Here is a 23,922-nt window from a genome sequence, read left to right as displayed (position 1 = left end):
TATTCAAAGTCACAGTTACAAACCAGGTGGAAGAAGAAAAAGAAACACCTTACCAGGCCCTGAATCTCTCACTCTTCAAGCACTCACTCTTCAAGTCAACTCTAGAGGCATCAAGGGGGCAAGCCAGAAGCTCCAGGGAGGCCTGGCACCCTCTGGCTTTGGTTTCCTCCCATCTTCTTTCTAGACTAAGGGCTCAATAAGAGGAAAAGGAAATGTCCTCAGGGTAGGTGGGGGCACTGGGGCATGAAGCTCACATAACAGGAGTGTATACTGAAGGCCAGAGATGGGGTCTGCAGGGCCAAGAAGGCACTACTCCTGATGGGGTATGGAGCCTCTGTTCGGGGTAAGGTTGAACCAGGGTTCTCTAGCTTGTAGTTCTTCCTTAGCAGAATTGAGATGTTCCATCCTCCTTTCCTCTTCAGCCCCGAGACCACATGGGAGTTGCTCACCATGGTTAGGTGGGCATGGTTTGTGAAGGCTTCTCCTCTAACCCTCCAACATGCTGGCCATGTACGCATCGCTCCTCCAACCCTTACTTACTGTAGTGTGAACAAGGGCCTTGACTCAGGCTCCCCTGCTCAGAGGGCCTGAGTTCAGTCATCCCTCTTTTTTCACCACAGCAACTGAGGAGAAGCTCTAAGACCCCCAAAAGTGCAATCAGGTTTCAAATCTCAGTTCTGCCATATACTGTTACCAAATCTCCTCTGTCTTCAATCTCTACTGTAAAATGAGGTGATGTAACCTATCCCACAGGACTGTCTTGTGGGATAAATGACATTGCAATGGTGAGGCATTTAGCGTGGTTCTTATGTGTACGTGTGTAATGCTTTTCAGACTGGCTCTTGATGAGCTGCTGCTTGAGTTTTGCATACCTCCCCCGTAATCTTCCCAGCGGCTGTGAGTCTGATGCGGCTTTCTTTGGTAACTGCGGAGAGGAGCAGGTCTCCCGTAAATATTGCTGAGGAACTCCCCCTCTAGCCCCAACACAATCAAACACACAGAGTTCTGCTGAGGTATCTGATTGGTTCTGCCTCTGGCATACTTTTGCTTAGGCCGGACTGCATGAGATAAGGACTCTAAAATGTCCCAACTTTATTTACAACCAGACCCTTGGCTCCCACCCCACCCCAGCTTCTCAGCTCAGCTCGGCTCTGAAGAAGCTGGATGAGCAGTGATGCTTCTGCCAAGCCTAGGGCTCAAGGAGACATGCAGGGGGAGTCCCTCACTTCTTCTGGGCTTGTGCCCTAGCCCGCTGAATTTTATCGGCTGTAGCCCCATCTGTGGCTCCAGTGCAGTGGGACAATACGAGGCTCAGCTCTGCTTCGTTCCGATGCTCAATGGCCACATCTGCAGCCTGAGCCACATCCCTGTGGTTTGAGCAGGACGGGAGAGGGTGTCAGGCTGCCCGAGGGCACAAACTGTGCTCCTCATCAGCCCACTGGCTTGACCACCCAGCACCCACAGGGTTCTCAGCTGACGCACCCAACAAGAAGCAAGGCCTTGACCTTCTGTTCGGGACCCACTCGGGAGGCATACTTCTTGGCCTCATACTTGTTGTGTTGCTTCATGCAGATCTCGACAAAGGGCTTAGGAGAAGGTGTGGAGAAGAAGATAAGGCAGAGCCTTCCTGTCCTCTCTTATGAACAAAAGCCCAATGGATGCATGGTCTCTGTGTATTTCATATACCCCTCCGTAATCCTATTCCAGCCCTGCCCTGACACACGTAGGATAATTGTGATCTCAACAGTCTCAGGGCAGGAACCACCTATACCACAGGTCTGTCAGAGCCTTGAGACCAGTTTATGTCCATGTGGCCACTCCATGATACACTGCTACCCTCTCGCAATAGGAGTCTCTTGCCTTTTCAGGGCCTGTGTTTTCTCCCACAGCTGTCCTTACCCCACCCACCTGCCATACCACTGAATCACCTGCCACAGAAAACAAACCCCTTCGGTCTCCACTGCCTCCTGGACATGCCCTCCCAGTGCTCCTCCACCCACCACTCACACAAGACTTTCCCTTAGGGACTTTTCCCTTGTATTGCTATGGGCCTCCTTGGAGAAAGCAGCTCATTCCCTCTCCGGCCAACATCTGCAGGCTAACTCGGGCCCACTTGCCCACAGACTTGGCCCATAAATGTGTGGACATGGGAAATACCTGCTAACTATGTGGGACAGCTGAATAGATGAAGGAATGGGACATCTGCCTATCCCAGAGCCTGGTCCCCTCCCCAGGACTACTCTCTCTGGAGGTGGGGTAGATGCAGGGCCCCTGCCTCACCAGGTAGCCAATGGGCGATTTCTTGCTCTTAGAAAATTTTTCTAGCTCCTCCCAATCTTCCAGATCTGCCAGGGCGGTCAGCTTCAGCCACCAGAGCCTGCAAAGAAGCTGGGTTTGCAAGATTGTGGGACAGGCAGGTGGTCCCAGGACTATACCTTCTGGGCCCAGCCCTAACCTACCTCTTGTCCGGAATGCGGAAGTCACGTGCCAGCTGCTCTGCACGCTTGCTGTGGCCGCCCAGGATGAGGGTGGTGACTGTGTCGTGCAGAGACAGGTCCACAAAGTGGCCCCCCAGCTCATCTTCCAGGCGCCGCTGCAGCCGCAGGAGCCGCATTTGATCCTCCGTGGCCTGGGGCGGAGATGGGGCAGAGATGAGGCCAGATGGGGCTGGATGGGGCCAACAGGGACAAGGAGGCAAGACCAGGCGCAGAGGAGGTTCTCAGAAAAGAATGAGGCAAACCTTGGCTGCAAACTCGTTCTTGGCCTTGTAGAAGGCATCGGCTGCTGTCTGCAGAGCTGCGACTCGCCCCTCAATACGCTACAGGGGCAAGAAGGGAAGCCTGAGCTCACGGCACCAAGGATATTAGCCTTTCCTGTTCAGGCTACACTGCTCTCCCCGGTCCCCCGGGAACCAGGGCCAGCCTTCCCCACTGGGTGTACCACTCTAGTGCCCCTAGTGGGGAGGCTAGCTCCTCTGGGACCAACCACCATCCTGGTCACATATCTTCTTAGACTCTTCCACAACAGTGAGGACCAGATAGGGGTGTGTACCAAATAGGAGGCCCAGATCAGGAGCCCAACCCGAAGCTCAGTCCACAGGCCCCACCCACTCTGTGGACCTCAGACCTCCTCTGCAGCATAGCTGGCTCGGATGTGGAAGCTGCCCAGCTCCTGGTGGTTGTCATCCTGATTGTAAAGGTCCTTCAGTGTCTCTAGCTCCTGATGTTTGCAGAACTGGGGCCATGGACAGGCAGTCAGTCAGCAAGGCCAATTCAGGGGCTCGTGAGGCTCCATCCCCACCCCTACCCAGGGCACATACTTGTCGGTACAAACTCAGGGCCATGGGCTGGTTCCGAAGAGTCATGAAAAAATCTCCTCGGTTGAGCTCATTCTTCAGGTGCAGCAATACCGTGAACACTAAGGAATGATAGGTGGTGTGGAGACTCCAGCCTGGTCCCTTGGTTAGTTCAGAAGCCCCAGCCTTGGTTTCCCCCAAACCCTGCTCACCCAGATCAGTGTCTCCACTCTCAATAGCCTTGCTCAGTGCCAGTTTGCTCCTCTTCATCTTTAGGAGAAGGGGTACCTGCTCCCCAGAGCGTGGCTCATACTCCAGCAGCTGTGGGCAGGGAGAAAGGCACAGAGAGAAGGAGCTGGCCCGGGGGGCCCCATACCAATGTCAGAACATCTGGGGAAGGCTGGGCACCCACACCTTGATGGCCAGCTCTGTGCGGCCACATCCATAGGCCCGTGCAGCAATGTCAGAGTAAGAGACGCCTGGCGTGTCCCCCAGTTTCTGGTTAATGGCCCGAGCAACATCCTCGTCAGACACGTCTTTCTGTTGCACCTGCAGATGGAGGGGGGTTGTCACACACACCTGGATCTCACCGTTCACCCTCCCCCTTCAGCTCTGCACTTCGTGTTTCCTACATCTCATCAGAGCCTGGAATCCTCTAAATGCCTTGAACCCCCACGTCCTCACCTTATAGCAGGCCCAGTGGGCCAGGATCCTGCTGACACCCTGCACTTCAGGAAGGCGCAGGTACTCGCAAATCTGAATCGCCAGGGGGTAAAGCCTCCGCAACACAAGTCTGACAGGCAAGGGGATGAAGGGTACAGGGATGAGGTGGGATAGGAGAGGGCAGAGTGGCCCCAGCCTGCCCTCAGGCCTCCCAGCCCCCAAAGAAATGGATGAGGAGCAGTGACCACAAGAAACCACCAGAGGCTGTAATGCCTACCCACACATAGCCCTCCTCTCAGAACCCTGGGGCTTGCTGTACCTGTCCAGCAGCACCTGGATGGTGAGCTGCTTATATCTGCATTTTACTTGGTTAAGGATCCAGCTGAGGGGTGAACCCTATTTGCCCAGGACTTAAAGGCAGCATTTTCAGCCCCCATCCCTGCCTCTTCCCCGGCCACCACTGGCTATAAACATCCTTGAAGCTTGCTTGAGGATACTGGCTATAAGTGAGGGGGATTCCGATGTGATAGTCCCGAATGGCATTGAGCACACGCAGGTCCTGACACATGCGCACGAAGCTGTCAGGTGGAAATTTGTCGAGGAAACACTTTCCAAAGGAGGCCGCCTAAGATGAGTCAGAGGATGACAGAGGAGATCTTTACCACCACCCCCCACCGTCCCATCCCTCCTACCAGCACACTCCCTGCCCAGCAGCCCCTCCCCCCAGCCCTGCTGTCCAGGCCAACCCTGAGCAGACTCTTCTGCATGTCTGGCCGGTGCTCATGTCCCGCAGCCTCAATGCACTGCTGCACGGCCTGGGTCAGCTGGCCCAGCTCCTGGATCTCCCGTAGGTACTCATCTGCCTTCTGGCTCTCTTTCTGGGGGACAGAGAAAGTGTGCCAGGGATGGGGTGCCATGATAGAAAACACCCCCATGTTTGGTTCCCCCATCCTTGACTGTGGTTCAAATGGGCTGGTATGGAGGGACTGCAGAGGCCAAAGCTCAAAGCCCTCAGCCCACAGTCCACCCGAGGTACCCATATACTCCCAACCCATATCAGCCCACAATTGCAGGAAGGGACCTTGACAGGAGCCCTGAATGGTGCCTGGGTTGGGAATAGCAGGGGTTCCCTGCATGTCCCCATTATCACATGGAGGACACCATATCACTCCAGTCTACCTGAGCTGGCTTTCCCCAGCCCAGTGTCCTGCCTGGAGTCCTCTTTTGACAAGCAGCTCCTGGCTGAGTCTACCATGCCCAGGCAGAGGCACGGGGCGAGCCAATTAGGAAGGGAAAGGAGAACATCCTGGGGCCAAGGAAGAAGACCAGGGCTTTACCTCATACTCTTTCTGGGCCTCCAACAACAGTGCCCCGGGGGCCATTGAGGCAATTTTGAAGATCTCCTCGCTGGCCACTAGGGGAGGGAGTTGGTGAGTGTCGGGAGGGCAGGGAAACCTCAGCACTGCCTCAAGGCCCTGATCCCGCCCCAAGTCACACTGTGTTCTGGGAGGGCCTCACCTGGAACCTCATGCAGGAACTCGTGGGTGCTACGAGAGAAGATGCGGACCCCATCCAGCTCAGGCACCAGGTAGGAGTCTTCATCCAGCACAAATCTGAGCTTGGTCAAGGTTCCCAAGAGCACGCAGAAACGGGGCAGGGCAGGTGACCCTTCCTCTCCTTTCCCCTCCCACCCCCACAGGAGCCCTCCAAGGATATTGGATGCTCTCGGGTGCATCACCCACCACCATTAGACGCCTCTCCCACGCCACCACGACAGCCCTCTCTTTGCTGCGAGGACGGCTGCACCTGTGGACAGCATCACACACACATCTATGACACACACAGGACATTGGGCCCATACCCACGTCTCCTGCTGTCCCCTTTCACTGCTTATGTTGCTTTACCTTGAGATAGCCCTGCAAATGCATGCTGCTCCCTAACCCGTTCCTCTGACATTGGCTTCCTTCTCCCCCTGTGCTGTCAGCTCCCAGGGGCATCTGGGGCCCACAGAGGGGCCAGGGTTTCCCTCAAGTAAGCCCTGGCAGAGATGATAAGATGCAAGCTCCACCTGGCTTGGCCAGTAGACAGGCTGAATCAAAGTGTTTTAGGAAACAAGGCTGCACTCACTCCCAGCATGACCCCCATGCTCACCAGACCATCTGCTTCGGGGGGGCCCGAATGTTGCAGTTGAACTCACACAGCTTCTCCTGAAAGAGTGCAGGGAATATCACGGCCCTGTCCCAGGAGTCACCAATCTAGTTAAAAAGCCCTTCCGCCACCACTAACAGATCTTTCCTGGACAAGGCAGGGTGCCCCATGTTGTCCAAGGATCACACCTTGAGTGATGCTGTCCCCATCCAGATGTAGCCTGTGTCTGTGAAGAGTGCCAGGTGTCGGTAGGTGAAGGAGATAGCCATCTGCAGGAAGCTGCTCACTCCTGGGGCCAGGCCAGGGAGCGTCTGAGACAGGCCAGGGAGGACACAAGATCTTTTTTCAGAGCTTCCCCCATCGCCTCCCCCAACCCTTCCATTTCACTCCCACTCAGGGCCCTCACCACTGCGGAGCAGGCTGCGTGGTCGAGGAGGTAGAGATCAGGCCCCACAGCCAGAAGAATGTGTGCAACTCGGTCCTGGCACAGTGTGGTCCAGCATGAGGGTGCACTCTGCAGACCTGTGGCCAGGGAGGCGGACAACTTCCAAATGACCAGAGCCCACAGCTTCTGCCTCTGTTGGCCCCACAGACTGGATGCCCTTCTGTGGGCACTGAATGGCTATCTTAGGGATGTCAGGGCTTACCTGGCACCTCTGGCATCCGGCGAAGCTTAAGATCTCCCACGTTGGCACTGAGGGTGAAGCGGTGGGCCCCAGTGAGGATAGCCAACCCTGAACCAAACTCAGTATGGAAGATCCGGGCATCTAGAACTCGGTTCTGGAGCACCTCCTGGGAAGAGGGGCTGTGGGTTGAGGGAGCCAGAGTCACAAATTCCACCCCTTTCCCCAGCCCCCTGAGGCCCCTACATTGCCCATGCTGAAGTGTCTCCGGAAGTCACCATGAAGTCCATAAACCAGTACTACACCATCTTCCTGCACGCAGAGCAGCTCCTCCTCAGCTGACCAGCCGAGGGACACCACGGGCCCACTCTTCCACTGTAGAGGAAAGGGAGGTTCCTGAGGCTGTCCTTAGGACATAGATGCAGCCCAGCCCCAAGATGGGTCAGGAGTGCTCACCAGCAGACTGGCCAGAGGCAGGCCAGAAGCAGAGTAGATCTCAAGCACTGGCCGTATGCTGGCAGCCTTCTCCTTCCGCCATGGGTTCCTCAATAGAGCTGTAATTTAAGCAGAGATTTTCTGTCTAGCTCCCCAGGTCCACCCCAAAGGAAGCAAGCTTCATGAGAACCAAAATTTAAATCATCTTGGCAGGGGGTGAGAGGTGGGAAGGAAAGAGGGCTGGCATACATTAGCAAGAACAACCCAATAGCAAGGCCCCCAGGAATCACGGACATTGAGTTCACCCCATTGTCCCAGAACACACTGTGGTAGAGGGGTGACATACCAATAGGGCCTCCATAGGGTGCAGCAGCTACCAAGCAGTCCCTGAGTTCCTCCTTCAGGTCCCAGTCCATGCTGTACAACTCATATTTCCTGCCCATATAGAGGCAAGCAGAAATTAGCCTTCAAATGACCCTGCATCCAAATGGGAGTGAGCCCAGAGGAACCCCTACAGCCTCTATTTGTCCTTCACAGAACAGTCTGTGAAACAGGCCTCCCACAGGTGGGAGAGGGTGATGACTGGAAACAGCTCGGGCAATGGACCACATGCATGCTTAGGAATGGCAGACAACAGAGCAGAGGGTGTTGGCAGGCCAGGCTGTGGTTCTTAGGGCAAGGGTTCATGGATGGCAGGAGCTTCTGGCACAAAAGATAGGCTGTGTGGCCAATATCCAGGGCACAAACTAAGGTAGGACTAGGGTTGGGTGCTGGCTTGGGCCTCCATTCAGGGTCTCTCAGGGCAGTCAGCTTTTCTTCTATTTCTGGTTCTTAACACCAAAGCAGGTTGTAGGCTTTATAGACCTCAACAGGGATCCCTGGGTGGCGCAGCGGTTTGGCGCCTGCCTTTGGCCCAGGGCGCGATCCTGGAGACCCGGGATCGAATCCCACGTCAGGCTCCCGGTGCATAGAGCCTGCTTCTCCCTCTGCCTGTGTCTCTGCCTCTCACTCTCTCTCTCTCTGTGACTATCATAAATAAAGAAAAATTTAAAAAAATGTATTATAGACCTCAACACTTGCTGATAATGAACTCAGTTTTATTGATTTATTTTTTATTTTCCTAAATTTTATTTATTTGTTCACGATAGACGTAGAGAGAGAGAGAGAGCCAGAGACACAGGCAGAGGGAGAAGCAGGCTCCATGCCAGGAGCCTGACGTGGGACTCGATTCCAGGACTCCAGGATCGCACCCTTGGCCAAAGGCAGGCGCCAAACCGCTGAGCCACCCAGGGATCCCCTGAACTCAGTTTTAGAGGTACTGAGTTAGCAGTGCTTGAAAGAAATCCCAGAGGAGCTCGTCAGTGAGTCCAGAGCTGGGGGGACAGAGTCCTGGGCTGGAATGTCAATATCTGAATGTTCAGCTTATGTGAAGTAACAGAAATCACAAGCTGGCATGAGATGACTGCAATCTGAGATGGCCTTGGGTCACCAAGAGTGTGTGCATCATGAAGATGAAGTAGGAGGCCTGAGGCATGCCATCATTTGATGGCTGGAGGTAGGGAAAAGGGGATGGAAAAGGAGTGGGCATTATCCCAGGAAGCCAAGAGAAAACAGTATTTAAGGGTAAGGGGAGTGTTTCCTCTAGTATCATTTCGGAAGCCTTCCTGATAAAAAAAAAAAAGTCAGACAGATGCTTACCATTACCTTCTATTGACATTCTTCTTAGGGTTCTAGCAAAATAATTTAAGAAAAAAAAATAAGGTTTATATTTTGGAGTTTGCTGCTATTCACAAATAACGTGATTGTCTACTTAGAAAATCCAAGGCAGGTGATGAGTAATGAACAAGAGAGCTCAGGAAGGTAGTCAACAAAAACCTATATCTTTTCTATAACGATAAATTTTCTATATCATAACAAAAATCAATTAGAATATAACTTTAAAAGATCCTAATCATGATAGCAATAAAATTATGATATGTAAGAACAAACCTAACAAAAATTTTTTACAAAACAAAATCATGGGTGGGGGATGCCTGGGTGGCTCAGGGGTTGAGTGTCTGCCTTCAGCTCAGGTCGTGATCCCAAGATCCCAGGATCAAATCCCACATCGGGCTCCCCTCAAGGAGCCTGCTTCTCCCTGTGCCTGTGTCTCTGCTTCTCTCTGTCTCTATGAATAAATAAATAAAATCTTTTTTTTTATAAATTAATTTTTATTGGTGTTCAATTTACCAACATATAGAATAACACCCAGTGCTCATCCCGTCAAGTGTCCCCCTCAGTGCCCGTCACCCATTCACCCCCACCCCCCGCCCTCCTCCCCTTCCACCACCCCTAGTTCGTTTCCCAGAGTTAGGAGTCTTTATGTTCTGTCTCCCTTTCTGATATTTCCCACACATTTCTTCTCCCTTCCCTTATATTAAATAAAATCTTTTTAAAAAATAAATTCATGGGGGGGAGAAAAGAGAGGTGAACCAGGAAACTTAACTATAGAGAATAAACTAAGGATGACTAGAGGGGAGCAGGTGAGGAGAATGGGTTAAATAGGTGATGGGGATTAAGGAGTACACTGCTATAATGGATACCAGGTGTAAACTCTACACTTGAAACTAACATTACTTAAAAAAAAAAAAGAAAAAAAAAAAAGAAAGAAACTAACATTACACTCTATGTCAATGAACTGGAATTTAAATAAAAACTTGAGGGATGCCTGGGTGGCTCAGCAGTTGAGCATCTATCTGCCTTTGGCTCAGGGCATGACTCCAGAGTTCCAGGATCGAGTCCCACACTGGGCTCCCTGCAAGGAGCCTGCTTCACCCTCTGCCTGTGTCTCTGTCTCTCTCTCACTGTGTCTCTCATGAATAAATAAATAAAATTTAAAAAAAAAACTTGAAAGAAGGGGCACCTGAGTGGCTCAACCAGTTGGGTGTCTGCCTTTGGCTCAGATCCTCATCCCAGGGTTCTAGAATCAAGCCCTGTGTTGGGCTCCCGGCTCAGCGGGAAGTCTGCTTTTCCCTCTGCTTCTGCCCTTCCCCCCTGCTCTCTCTTTTTAAAAAAAAAACAAAACATTTTATTTATTTATTCATGAGAGATACACAGAGAGAGAGGCAGAGACAAAGCCAGAGAGAGAAGCAGGCTCCTTGCAGGGAGCCTGATGCGGGACTCGATCCCGAATCCCGGGATCACGCTCTGAGCCAAAGGCAGACAATGCTCAACCACTGAGTCACGGAGGCATCCCTCTCTCTCTTTCAAATGAATAAACTTTTTTTTTTTTAATAAACTCTTTAAAAAAAAGTGAAAGAAAAATAAATATAGTTAAAAAAAATTTAAAAAATCAAATCAAATCAAAGTTTACTCAAGGATATGAAAGACATGGAGAAACATCCCAAAATGATCTATGAATGCATAAGAATTCCAATAACATTTTTTAGGGGGGTGGAAGCACAAATTGATTCTTTTCTTTTTAAGTAGGCTCCATACCCAGCATGGGCCCAAGGAAGGGCTTGAAGTCATGACCCTGAGATCGAGAGACCTGAGCTGAGATCAAGAGTCAGAGGCTTAACTGACTGAACCACCCAGGCGCCCCAGCACAGACTGATTCTAAAACTCACTTGCAGGGCAGCCCAGGTGGTTCAGTGGTTCAGCGCCGCCTTCAGCCTAGGGTGTGATCCTGGAGACCTGGGATCGGGATTGAGTCCCACATCAGGCTCCCTGCATGGAGCTTGCTTCTCCCTCTATCTGTGTCTCTGCCTCTCTCTCTCTCTCTGTGTGTCTCTCATGAATAAATAAATAAATAATTTTCAAATAAATAAATAAATAAAACTCACTTGCAGAAAAAACAAGTATCATCTTAAACATAAAATGCTGGAAAATATTTTTAAATATTTTGAAAATAAGTAAACAGATCTATATCAGATATCAAATACACTATGTAAAAATAAAGCCATTTAAAACTGTTGTCTTGGCACAGGAAGAAGCAAATAGATTGATGGAAGAGAAAAAGAGTCCAGAAAAAGAACTGGGAACTGAGCATGTAATAAAGATGGCATTTCAAATTGTTGCAAATTGATCCTTGAAATGAGACAATGGGCCATATGGGAAGAATTGCAATAAACACTAATTCATTACTTAATCTCTACAATAAAATATTTTCCAGATGGAATTTAAGATTTAAGTGTTAAAGAAACATATAAAGCCATCTCAGAAGAAATCTTGGCTATTTTTACACTCTCAAAATAGAAACAATTTGTAAGCACAATATATAACCCAGAAGTCACAGAAAAAGAACAAGTCTAAATAAAAAGGACTTCTGTATACTTCTCTATATAAAAGGGCAAAAACAATACATGTTTTATATTTGCCTCTATTTGAAAAACAAGAAATTCTGAAAAGATTTCTAAGAATCTAGTAACTGGTTATTGGTAGGTGAGGGGTGGAATCAGCTGAATAAAGACAGGGATGGACAGGAATAAGACTTTGAGTTTTTAAATCACATTAATGATTATTAGAATGAGTAATGTTAAAAAAACTCTTATACATTAAAAAAATTCATGGAAAACAAACTAGGAAGACAAATAAAAAGGGAAAAAATGTTTGTGATATATATGGAGAAAAGGTACTTTTCTTAAAAACCCAAAAGGCTCTAATTTTTTTTTTTAAGATTTTATTTATTCATTTGAGAGAGAGCAAGAGCAGGGAGGAGAAGCAGAGGGAGAAGCAGACTCCCCACTGAACAGGGAGCCAGACTCAGGGCTCGATCCCAGGACCCTGAAATCATAACCTGAGCTGAAGGTAGATGTTTAACCAACTGAGCCACCCAGGTGCTCCAACTCTAATTAATTTTTGAAAATAAATATAAAACCAAAAGAAAAATGGTCAAAGTCTATAATCATATTATTTTACATTAAAATATTTAAGAACTAAACAGGGGCACCTGGGTGGCTCAGTTGGTTAACCGTCTGCCTTCTGCTGGGGTCATGATCCTGCGGTATGGGGATAAAGCCCCTTATTAGATAGGGAGTCTGCCTCTCCCTCTCCCTCTGCCCCTGCTCATGTTCTCTCTCTTGCTCGCTGGATCTCAAATAAATAAGATCTTTAAAACAACAACAAAAACAACAAGGGATCCCTGGGTGGCACAACAACCACAACAACAACAGCAAGGGATCCCTGGGTGGCTCAGCAGTTGAACGTCTGCCTTCGGGGTCCCAGGATCGAGTCCCGCATCAGGCTCCCTGCATGGAGCCTGCTTCTCTCTCTGTGTCTCTGCCTCTGCGTGTGTGTGTGTGTGTGTGTGTGTGTGTGTGTGTGTGTGTGTGTGTGTGTCTCATGAATAAATAAATAAGGGCAGCCCTGGTGGCGCAGCAGTTTGGCGCTGCCTGCAGCCTGGGGTGTGATCCTGGAGACCTGGGATCGAGTCCCGTGTCGGGTTCCTTGCGTGGAGCCTGCTTCTCCCTCTGTCTGTGTCTCTGCCTCTCTCTCTCTCTCTGTGTCTCTCATGAATAAATAAATAAAATCTTTTTAAAAAATTAATAAATAAAATCTTTAAAAAACAAAAAACAGAAAGCCCTTGAGAAAATATAAGCTAATGTTTTTATAATATAAACTAGGAAAGTCTTTCAGAGCAAGACACAAAATTATCAAATGAAAGATTTTATTACATAAAAATTAAAACTCTGTACATTAAAAATGAATACACAAGAGTCAACCAACCTTTGTGATCAGATATTTATAACGTTTCTAACAAAGGATTAATATGAAGACCATGTAAAGAGCTCCTTTACACACCAATGGAAACAACACAATGGAAAAGTAGTCAAAGAATATGAAGATATATCTACAGACTATGTAAATATGAATTTAAAATTATTTTTTATGGGGTGCCTGGGTGGCTTAGTTGGTTAGGCGTCTACCTTTGGCTTAGGTCATGATCTCAAGGTCCTGGAATTAAGCCCTGCATCAGGTTCCCTGCTCAGCGGGGCACTGCTTCTCCCTCTCCCTTTGCCTCACCTCCTGCTCCTCTCTCTTTCTCTTGCTCACTCTCTCTTTCAAATAAATAAATATCTCTTTTTAAAAATTATTTTTTATGATTTGGCCATCTGAATGCCAAAAAAAAATAAGGGGATAGGAGCATCCAATATTGCTGAAGATGTGGAAAAATGAACACTTTCCCACATATTAAGTGGGTATATAAACTGGTTCAGGCCTTATGGAAGAAAAATGAAGGGCTATCTCTCCAAATTTTAAATGTGCACACCCTCTGACTTAGCAACTTCCTTCTAAGATTCTAACTTACAAAAGTACTTGCACAAGCATACAAACATATGAACTGACTGTAGCACTATTTAGAATTTTAGAAGTTCTCCCCCAAATCATAGAAAAGCTTCCTTCAAAATGGGGCTAGTTAGGGATGCCTGGGTGGCTCAGCGGTTGGTGTCTGCCTGTGACTCACGGCATGATCCTGGAGTCCCGGGATTGATTCCCACATTGGACTCCCTGCATGAAGCCTGCTTCTCCCTCTGCCTATGTCTCTGCCTCTCCCTCTCTGTGTCTCTCATGAATAAATAAATAAAATCTTAGGAAAAAAAAAGTGGGGCTGGTTAAATAAACTATGGGATGCCCGTTCTGGGGAATATTATGTGGCCACTAGTAAGGTGAGCCTGTGTACTGACATGAAATGATCTCTAGATGTCCTGTTAAGTAAGAAAAAAAAAAAAAAAGTAAGCTGCAGCTCAGTAGGAACCATATGAACGCATTTATTTTATACAAAAACTGAGCACGTATTTTTGACCAGCATATTTACATATAACTACATGTATGTGTGTACATACATAGAAAAACAGAGACAGGAAGCTGCACTGAGCCAGAGACAGTGGTTACCTGTGGGGAAAGTGGTGAATGCAGGGATGTTGGAAGACTGTCAATTTTCAGATTTTTGCATTACTTGAATTTTTGATAACACATATGTAGTTTTTGACCTTTCCGTGATAGCAGACAGCATTTCTTTAGGCCTTTCTCCTTCACCGTGTGATCTTAATCTTCCTCAGTAGAGGGCACTTGGAGGAATCCTGCCCGAGGAAGGAGCTCTCTGACTGCTTCCAGTCCAGGCAGAGCTGGCCAGTAGCCAGGGTATGAGGACATCTCATGGTGCTCCACCTCAGTTACGCAGCAGCAGCAACCTCAGAGGTTCGCCCGGAATGGAGATCACCTTCCCACCGCTCCCTGGACAGACACCACACTCCTAGTCTCCTGCCCACACTACTTCTTGGGCTGCCAAGATGCCTGTCCGCTGGCCACCCTGCCTGAGCCCTTGCATTTCCACTGACCCCCCTGGCACACTTGGGCATCCAGTTTTTGTCTGTGGGGCTCAGGCTACAGACACCACATGCTCTAGGCTGCCTGTCTGCACCAGCGGCCCCATTCCGTCCTTTGCCCATATGCTTGGCCACCAGCTGCAGCTCACCTGTGTCCCCCCTACCTCTGAACTAGAGAGAGTTGCTTCTTGCTTGCCCAGCAACTATGGACAGCTCTGGCACAAAACTTGCTTTCTAGTGAGCTACAATTTTATTTTCTCCATCAAGATCTGAACCCCAATGTGGGAAGGGGGCTTCCCTTCCAAGTTTGTCATTCCTTGGGCACACTCCCTCAGCCCTAGGTGATTATACAAAATTTTCATATGTCTTACTCTTTTAAAAATATTTATTTATTTATTCATGAGAGACACAGAGAGAGGGGCAGAGAATAGGCAAAGGGAGTAGCAGGTTCCCTGTGAGGAGCCTGATGTGGGACTCAATCCCAGGATCCCAGGATCCCAACCTGAGCCAAAGGCAGACATTCCACCACTGAGCCACCCAGGCATCCCTAGCTATTCTCTTATCACAATTTAATAATTCTTTATATTTACCAAACTTTCTCAGGTTAAGTCTCCCAACTGAACCCAAACTGATATAAATTGGGGGCAGGGAATGGTCCAGAAGACAGCCCCCTAAAGATGTGATTCGGGGATTGGTTTGATTGTGTGTTTGGGCCTGAGTGCAGTACTGAGCTCCCTGTCATGAGAAACTAATGCTAGTCACCTACTGCATGCAATGGCATCACAGTTAATCAAGCCTGCAGTTTACTGTGGTGAAATGCCAAGTCAAACATGCACCTTTGGAGTGACTTCTGTGCCTGACCATATGGTAGTAATGATGATTATAAGGGCTGGGGGATGGGCTTGGTTATTGTGAGTGCACTTGGACATTTACAAAGAGAAAATGACAAGCTTGGGTCCATTAACTTTCAGCTCAAGACATGGCTCTAAGAAGTAGAAAGCTTCCATAACAGCCCTAAGAGAATCTCTTAGTTCTTATAGCCACACAGCTGCTACTGCTAAAAATCAAACACAAAAGTAATTGCATGGGTTGTTAAATTATAATAGTTGAATTCACCAACACACGATTTTTCATGTGAAAGTTAACAGCATTGATCAGGAAAAGAACTGGAACCTGAAAATTGGCAACAGTGGAAGTAGCTTGCCTTGCTGTGTCCACGGAAACTAGCCTTCCGCTGCTTGAAAACCCTGTGATAATCTCATGTCTTGGGAGCCTCCCTTCTGGGGAGGCTGGCCTGGCTAACACTACTGCTGAATAGCTAATCTGGCAACAGTAAAGACTAGTATCTGGTCCCAATATGGCACCATTCCTGGGGGTACCAGCCTGCAAGCTGATTACATATAACTTGACAAGGAAGGATGTGGCCATTAGCATTCTAACCCACTGGTCAATCTCAACTTTGCTCATAGTGGACAATCTGATATAAGATGCTTCATGATGTGGGCACCTGGGTGTCTCAGTGGTTGAGCGTCTGCCTTGGGCTCAGGTCATGATCCTGGGGTCCTGGGATCGAGTCCCGCATTGGACTCCCCACAGGAAGCCTGCTTCTCCCTCTGTCTGTGTCTCTGCCTCTCTCTCTGTGTATCTCATGCATAAATAAAATCTTTTTTTTTTAAAAGATGCTTCAAGATGTGATGCTGCATAAATACCACAGCATCACCTATGAAATGGTTCTGCCAAAAAGTTCAACCCTGAATCTATTCAAGCCTCTAGATCTAAAACACAGTTTCAGGAAATACAGGATATGACAGAGAATAAAGTTCAAAGGCATCACAGGGAAACAATGGGACAAATCCAGAAAGTGATTTGGTGTCTTAAACAAGTCAATGTTGGAACGCCTGGGTGGCTCAGGGTATGATCCCGGGGTCCTGGGATCAAGTCCTGTATCGGGCTCCCTGCATGGAGCCTGCCTATCCCTCTGCCTAAGTCTCTGCCTCTCTCTGTGTCTCTCACGAATAAATAAATAAGGGAATCCCTGGGTGGCTCAGTGGTTTGGCTCATGCCTTCGGTCCAGGGCGTAATCCTGGAGACCCAGGATCGAGTCCCACGTCAGGCTCCTGGCATGGAGCCTGCTTCTCCCTCTGCCTGTGTCTTTCATGAATAAATAAATAAAATCTTTAAAAAAAAAAAAAAACGAATAAATGAATAAAATCTAAAAAAACCCACAGAAATCAAAACAAAAAACAACACAAAAAACCACACAAGTCAATGTCATGAAAATAAAAGGTAAGGGTGGGAGTGGGGATAATAATATTCAAATTTACAAAACACTCGGCACCTGGGTGGCTCAGTGATTGGCCATCTGTCTTTGGCTCAGGTTGTATTCCCAGGGTCCTGAGATTGAGTCCCACATGCGGGCTCTCTGTGGAAACCTGCTTCTTCCTCTGCCTAGGTCTCTGCATCTCTCTCTGTCTCTCATGAACAAATAAATAAAAATCTTAAAAAAAAAAAGTTTACAAAAGACTTAAGAGAGGTAAGCAAACGAGTAATTCTAGTTTGGGTCTTGATTTGAACAAACTGGTTATAAAAAGACCCTTTGAAGACAACTGGAGAAGCCTGAATAAGGACTGGTTGTTAGACGATTTTAAATGTTAATTTTGTTAGGTATGAAATAGTACTGTAAAAAAAAAAAGAAAGAAAGAAATAGTATTGTAGTTTTATAGGAAAGACTACCTTTTTATTCATTTTATTTTTTAAAAGATTTTATTTATTCATAAGCGACAGAGAGAGAGAGAGAGAGAGAGAGAGAGAGAGAGAGGCAGAGACACAGGCAGAGGGAGAAACAGGCTCCATGTAGGGAGCCTGATGTGGGACTCGATCCCGGGTCTCCAGGATCATGTCCTGGGCTGAAGGCGGTGCTAAACCATTGAGCCACCCGGGCTACCCAAGACTACCTTTTTATAGGAAAAAATGTCATTTTTTAAAAGTGATACATATTGACATTATACCTGTAACATACCTTTTTCTTTTAAGTAATCTCCACACGCAACATGGGGCTGGAACTTAGGACCCTGAGATCAAGAGCTGCATGCTCTATAGACTTGAGCCAGCCAGGCACCCCTATAATTTACTTTAAAATACAACAGAAAGGGACGCCTGGGTGGCTCTCTTGGGCGTCCAACTTTTGGTTTTGGCTCAGGTCACGATCTCAGTCTCGGGATCCCCGTGTCGTAGTCAATGCAGAGTCTGCTTGTCTCTCTCCTTCCTCTTTTGCCTGCCCCCCACCCCACCCCTGGCTCTCTCTCAAATAAATAAAATCTTTTAAAAAAGCAAAATACAACGGAAAAAGTATTTGATTCAAAAGATGTGTCCGAAAAAAATAAATAAAAAGATGTGTCCGGAGTCAGTTTTTAAATAGTCCCAAAAAGGGGATCCCTTGGTGGCACAGCGGTTTGGCGCTTGCCTTTGGCCCAGGGCGCGATCCTGGAGACCCGGGATCGAATCCCACGTCAGGCTCCCGGTGCATGGAACCTGCTTCTCCCTCTGCCTGTGTCTCTGCCTCTCTCTCTCTCTCTCACTGTGTGACTATCATAAATAAATAAAAATTAAATAGTCCCAAAAAAGCGTGTATAACAGAGGGAAGAGAAAGATGAAAAGAAAATTAGTGTTGCTCTTTATTCAACTAGGCGAGGAGTACACGGGTGTCCACTAAATTGCTCTTACTGTTTATGTATATTTGAACTTTTTCTTAATAAAATATTTTAACTTCCAGAGTGTTGAAGCAAATATTCCAATATAACAACAATTTTTAAGCCCAAGTGATGATGCTGTGTATTCATTCTACTCTTCTACTTTGTTGTATACCTGAAAATGTTCCTGGTAAAAGGTTAAATTCAATTCTCAAGAAAGAAGTGAGGACTCATCTCTATCAAGTGTTCTAGGAAGGCCTCAGATGAGGCCTAAGATCTGTCCACTGAAGTGTCAGATTGTCATGAAAAATAGGGTTGTCAGACCAGAGTGAATGGTCTTCAGGAAGAGAGAAAACAGAAGCAAATATAGATGGTGGCCTTTGGACCTTTGGCTAGAGTGCAGTGGAGAAAGATATGGTGAGAAGGAGGGACCTGTGGAATGAGGGAAGTTTATTTTTTGTTAGGATGGGGAGATACAGATCAAATTTCTAGGACCCATCCCAGAGATAATGCAGTGGCAGGTCTGACCATCGGCGCTCCAGCAGGATGCTAAGACCAGGACGACCATGACTTAGCCAGCATCTCAGGTGATCCTGATGCAAGGGGTCCTGAACAGCAGCTGGAGAAACACTGGCTGAGGAAGGATATGGGTGGGTGGCATATAGCTTCTATGGAGGACAGGGAAACGGGGGGATATCTCTCATCGGACCAGGTTTGGTAGGGGGGAGCCTAGGCCCTCAAAGACTTCCAGTTCTCACAGGAGCACAAGATGATGTCAGCTGTTGGGAGGAGGAGCCAAGGATATTATGATTATTTTAATTGTTTCTTTGTGTAATCTTTTAAAAGGAAGAGTCCTTGTGATACATGTAGGCTGACCCCCCGACCCCGCCATAAAAGGACTAGGAGGGCCCAGTTGAGTCTGGTGGGCATCGATTTGCTGCAGTCCCAACCTGCCTGGCAGCACTTAGCAGTAGCCTAGGCACAGGTAGAGATTGTGAGTGGTTGGTACACTGGGAGGTGGCTCTGTGCCAGGCAGGGAAACCAAAGACAAAGGAACAAGGTTGTCAGGGAAAAGGCAAAAAACTGAAATGACTATGCCTGTATTCCAAGCTGGACAGGAAAGGACACATTTATAGAAGGGGACTCTAAAAAAAAAAAAAAAAATAGAAGGGGACTCTGCACACATATATGAGAGAACAAAGCATTCCAGGGGTGGGGATCCCACCGAGGTTGAAGGACAGGTATATCCAGAGGTATCAGAGTATCAGTGAGGACAGTAGCTTATGGTCAGATAGGGGGCTGCCTGAATTCAATTTTTCAGAGGCAAAGCAGTTCTGAAAGAGCACAAGTGCAGAGTGAAGAAGGGTGGCTGATGTAGATAAAATCACTTGAAGAGAGCTCATAGAACCATGAAACCAGGTTGCCACTTAAGTCAGTATGGAAAGCGGAAAGAGCTGGGATGCCCAGAAGGCTGTCCAATCAAATAGCCAGTGAGGGATGTGGTTGAGGAGGTTGGCAGCAACACAGACCTGGCTGGGAAGGAAGCAGAGCCCCTCTAAGGGGGATAGGAGTAAGGGTCAGGGAGTGAAGAGCAACAAAACACAGATTGCCTCCCCAGGCCTTTGAAGTAAAGAAAGTGTCTCAGGGACAGTTGGGGGACTCAAGCTGTGCCTAGAGGGTGGCGTGGCATACAGATAGGCAGAGTGAAGGGCAGCAGGGAGGGAAGCTTCTCAGAAGAGCCTAGGGGTCTGGACTTTTGTAAGAACAGTCATACCTTCAATGAGAAGGCCAGTCACACCTATCTCCTCTACACCCAGGTCTGAGAAGTGGAAATCTCAGCAGCAGTAAACAGGACCCTGGATTCTAATACCAGGAAACCACTTGCAACTAAACCTTGCACCTCTCATAGCCTCAGTTCCAGCCCCCTCCAGGAAACAATAAAGAAATCCCTGTGGCTATGCAGCTCAGCTTGTGGAACAGTATGCCCCACCACAGTGTCAGAACACCTGTGTGAAAATTGATCTCCAGCCTTTGCCTCTATGGTCCAGGCTGAACTACTGGACCACTGGGGAGGAAGAGGCACATCAGATCTAGCCTTGGGAAATAATCTATTCCAATATCCTCAGGCCCAGGAAAGCCCATGGTCACCCCTGAAATCCCCTGAAATCAATTCACCCCTGAAATTGACTCCCAATTTGCCTCAAAAATAAATACTCCTGGGGCTCCTGCTGGCTCAGCTGGTGAAACATGCAACTCTTTTTTTTTTTAAAGGTTTTATTTATTTATTCATGACATATACACAGAGAGGGAGAGAGAGAGGCAGAGACACAGGCTGAGGGAGAAGCAGGCTCCACGCAGGAAGCCCGACGTGGGACTCGATCCTGAATCTCCAGGATCCGGCCCTGGGCTGAAGGCAGCGCTAAACTGCTGAGCCACCTGGGCTGCCCGAAACATGCAACTCTTGATCTCAGAGTCGTGAGTTTGAGCCCCACGTTGGATGTAGACATTACTTAAAAATAAAATCTTTAAAAAATAAAAATAAGTACTACTGACGAACTTCTGTACCTTGTTGCTAGAAATGTAAAATGGTGTAGCTGCCATGGAAAATAGCCTGACGGTTCTTCGAAAAAATAAACACAGAATTACATGTGATCCAGCAATTCTATTCAGGGTATATATCCAAAAGGACTGAAAATGTTCTCAAAGGGACATTTGTACACCCATGTTCAAAGCAGCATTATTCACAACAGTCATGAAGTAAAAGTAACCCAAGTATCCATTGATAGATGAATGCATAAATAGTGTTATATACATACAATAAAATATTATTCAGCCTTAAGAAGGTATGAAATTTTGACACAGGCTACAATATGGACAAGCCTTGAGGACAGTATGCTAAGTTAAATAAGCCAGTCACAAAAAGGCAAATACTGAATGATTCCACTTACATGGGCTATCTATAGTAGTCAGACTCATACAAACAGAAAACAGGATGGTAGCTACCAGGGCTAGAGGAGGGGGGAAAGTGGGGAGCCTATTATTTAATGGATATAGAGTTTCAATTTTGTGAGATGAAAAAATTCTGGAGATTTCATTGCACAACATGAATATACTTAACACTACTGAACTGTTAGAATGATTAAGGTAGTAAATTTTATGTTACATATATTTAACCACAATTTTTTTCAACCACAATTTTTTAAGGATGTATTTTTAGTTTTTATTTTAGGGGGAGAGGGGCAGAGGGAGAGAATCTCAGGCAGACGTCCCACTGAGTGGGGAGCCCAACTCAGGGCTTGGCCTCACAACCCTAAGGTCACGACCTGAGCTGAAATCAAAAGTCAGATGCCCAACGGACTGAGCCATCCAGGCGCCTCTCATCACAATATTTTAAAATGTTCATGATAGGGCAGCCCCGGTGGCGCCGAGCGGTTTAGCGCCCCCTGCAGCCCGGGGTGTGATCCTGGAGACCCGGGATGGAGTCCCACGTCGGGCTCCCTGCATGGAGCCTGCTTCTCTCTCTGCCTGTGTCTCTGCCTCTCTTTCGCTCTCTCTGAATGAATGAATGAATGAATGAATGAATGAATGAATAAATAAATAAATAAATCTTTAAAAAATAAAAAAATAAAAAATGTTCATGATAAATAAAATAATAATAATAATAATAATAATAATAATAATAAAATGCTCATGTTTAGGGACACCTGACTGGCTCAGTTGGTAGAACACGCAACTCTTGCCTTCAAGGGTGTTAAGTTCAAGCTCCACATTGAGTACAGAAACTACTTAAAAAGGAATGGCTCAGTGATTCAGTGGTTGAGCACCTGCCTACGGCCCAGGGCATGATCCTGGAGTCCCGGGATTGAGTCCCACATCAGCCTCCCTGCATGGGGCCTGCTTCTCCCTCTGTCTGTGTCTCTGCCTCTCTCTCTCTCTCTCTCTCTATGTTTCTCATGAATAAATAAATAAAATCTTTTTTAAAAATTACTTAAAAATAAATCTTAAAAAAATGTTTGTGTTTATATGTTACCTGGCCCAACCCCTACTAAAATAGTCAATCTCAGAATGCCTGGGTGGCTCAGCAGTTGAGCATCTGCCTTCAGCCCAAGGCATGATCCCAGAGTCCCAGGATCAAGTCCCACATCAGGCTCCCTGCATGGGGCCTGCTTCTCCTTCTGCCTGTGTCTCTGCCTCGCTCTCTGTGTCTCTCATGAATAAATAAAAATCTTTAAAAAAAAAAGTGAATCTCTTTTCTAAGAAGAGTTTCAGAAATACATAATATATCTTGTCTCCTTTCTCTTATAAGGGATTTTTTTTTCTTTTTTCTTTTTTTTTTTATAAGGGATGTTTCTAAAGTACCTAGTATGTCCAAACTTTACTGGGCAACTACTATGGAACAGGCACTGTTCTAAAGATGCATTGGACATAGAGAGATAAACACAATCTTGGCCCTCGAGGAACTTAATTTAGCAGAAGAAACCTATGCAAATACTGATCTACTGTGCCATTCATAACAGACGGTAATACTGGGCCATGTGAGGCCCAAAGCCAGCCGACTTTACTGTGATTGAATCAGGGAAGGTTTCAGAAAGAACTCTTGAACTAAGCCCTGAAAGAGGAACAAAAAATTCTCCAGTGAGAAAAAGTGGGCAAGACTGGCTGCAAACATGAGGAGCCATTAAATACCATGGTGTATTGACTGGGGTCCTGTAATTCTGTGCAACTGGAATATAAGACTTCGGTAGGAGAGGGGCAGACGGAGGTGCAAACAGAGGCTGACTTACAGGTGTTCCTTTTTTTTTTTTTTTAAAAGATTTTATTTATTTATTCATGAGAGACAGAGAGGCAGAGACACAGGCAGAGGGAGAAGCAGGCTCCATGCAGGGAGCCTGATGTGGGACTCGATCCCAGGACTCCAGGATCATGCCCTGGGCCAAAGGCAGACGCTCAACCACTGAGCCACCCAGGTGCCCCTTTACAGGTGTTCCAACAGAAGGAATTTGTATTTTATCCTACAAAGAAGCGACGCCACTGAAAAATCCTTATCAGGATAATGACGTGATCGGTTTACACTTCGGATCAATAGACCCTACGACTCCCGTGAGAGGCCTACCCCTGGCTGAGGGTCCTCACTTGCGCTGCCCCTGGATTCGCCCCCCTTCTCTCAGCCTTGGTTTGCTGTTACCCCGCCCGCCGCGCGATCCCGCCCCCCGCGGAGCGCCCCTGTAGTCCGACTTTGGCAGCACTTCCCCACAGAAGACTGGACACTCGCTGTCACCCGCAGGCCTTCTCCCTCAACGTGATCTGAGCATCCTTTCGGAGGCTGACAGATCTGGGTTTCAGTCTCGGGCTCTGCCCCTACTCGTGTGACCCCGGTGCTTGCCTCAGTTTCCTTCCTGGAGCCGGGGAAGGCCCGGCCCCTGGGCATTAGGCGGCTGTACGTTAAGTGGTAGACGCCGGGGAAGAGCCGGCGAGGGGCGGACCCCAGCGCCCACAGTGTCGGGGGCGCGCGCCGCCGGCTCCGCCCGGAGACTCGAGCCGGTGGGCCAGAGAGGTAAGACGGGCCGTGGGCGGGAGGCGGGGACAGCTCACCGGTAAAAGGCAGAGTCCCCGAGCGGGTTCCAGTTTGCCGTGTAGCAGTCCATGGCTGGTGCAGGCGGCGGCTGAGCAGCGCCGAGGGGACACCCGCCTAGCACGGGCTCCGGGCCGGCACTTCCGCTTCCGCCCGTCCGGGTCACGTGGCGAGGCTGCCGCCACGGCCA

At 47.9% G+C, this 23,922-nt stretch overlaps 1 protein-coding gene across 1 annotated transcript; it reads right to left on the bottom strand.

The window, feature by feature from the left end:
- Window positions 1-1,068: 1,068 nt before the first annotated feature.
- Window positions 1,069-23,872, bottom strand: VPS16 (VPS16 core subunit of CORVET and HOPS complexes). Its single transcript, XM_055303266.1, has 24 exons — window positions 23,753-23,872; window positions 7,511-7,599; window positions 7,186-7,283; window positions 6,976-7,104; window positions 6,754-6,898; window positions 6,513-6,628; window positions 6,295-6,417; window positions 6,110-6,165; window positions 5,675-5,764; window positions 5,477-5,571; window positions 5,296-5,372; window positions 4,705-4,836; window positions 4,456-4,583; window positions 4,278-4,313; window positions 3,980-4,088; window positions 3,710-3,844; window positions 3,508-3,616; window positions 3,320-3,417; window positions 3,127-3,234; window positions 2,741-2,818; window positions 2,460-2,629; window positions 2,281-2,377; window positions 1,483-1,586; window positions 1,069-1,367 (listed from the first exon to the last, which is right to left on the bottom strand). Exons 1-24 carry the CDS (start codon window positions 23,803-23,805, stop codon window positions 1,223-1,225), a joined length of 2,520 nt encoding a protein of 839 aa, XP_055159241.1. The 5' UTR covers window positions 23,806-23,872; the 3' UTR covers window positions 1,069-1,222.
- Window positions 23,873-23,922: the final 50 nt, after the last annotated feature.

Source organism: Nyctereutes procyonoides, unplaced genomic scaffold (assembly GCF_905146905.1).
Source record: "Nyctereutes procyonoides isolate TBG_1078 unplaced genomic scaffold, NYPRO_anot_genome, whole genome shotgun sequence".
Lineage (NCBI taxonomy): Eukaryota > Metazoa > Chordata > Mammalia > Carnivora > Canidae > Nyctereutes > Nyctereutes procyonoides.
Note: the sequence above shows the minus strand (reverse complement) of the source record. Positions and strands in the feature narration are given on the sequence as shown.

Bases quoted from the DNA above. Each gene is read 5' to 3' on its own strand.
- VPS16 (XM_055303266.1), bottom strand. From the start codon at position 23,805: ATGGACTGCTACACGGCAAACTGGAACCCGCTCGGGGACTCTGCCTTT. The intron at 6,418-6,512 runs GTGAGGGCCCTG...GGCCTGTCTCAG, and splicing joins ACGCAGCCTGCTCCGCAGTG to ACGCTCCCTGGCCTGGCCCC. The intron at 5,572-5,674 runs ATATCCTTGGAG...GACCAAGCTCAG, and splicing joins GATGCACCCGAGAGCATCCA to ATTTGTGCTGGATGAAGACT.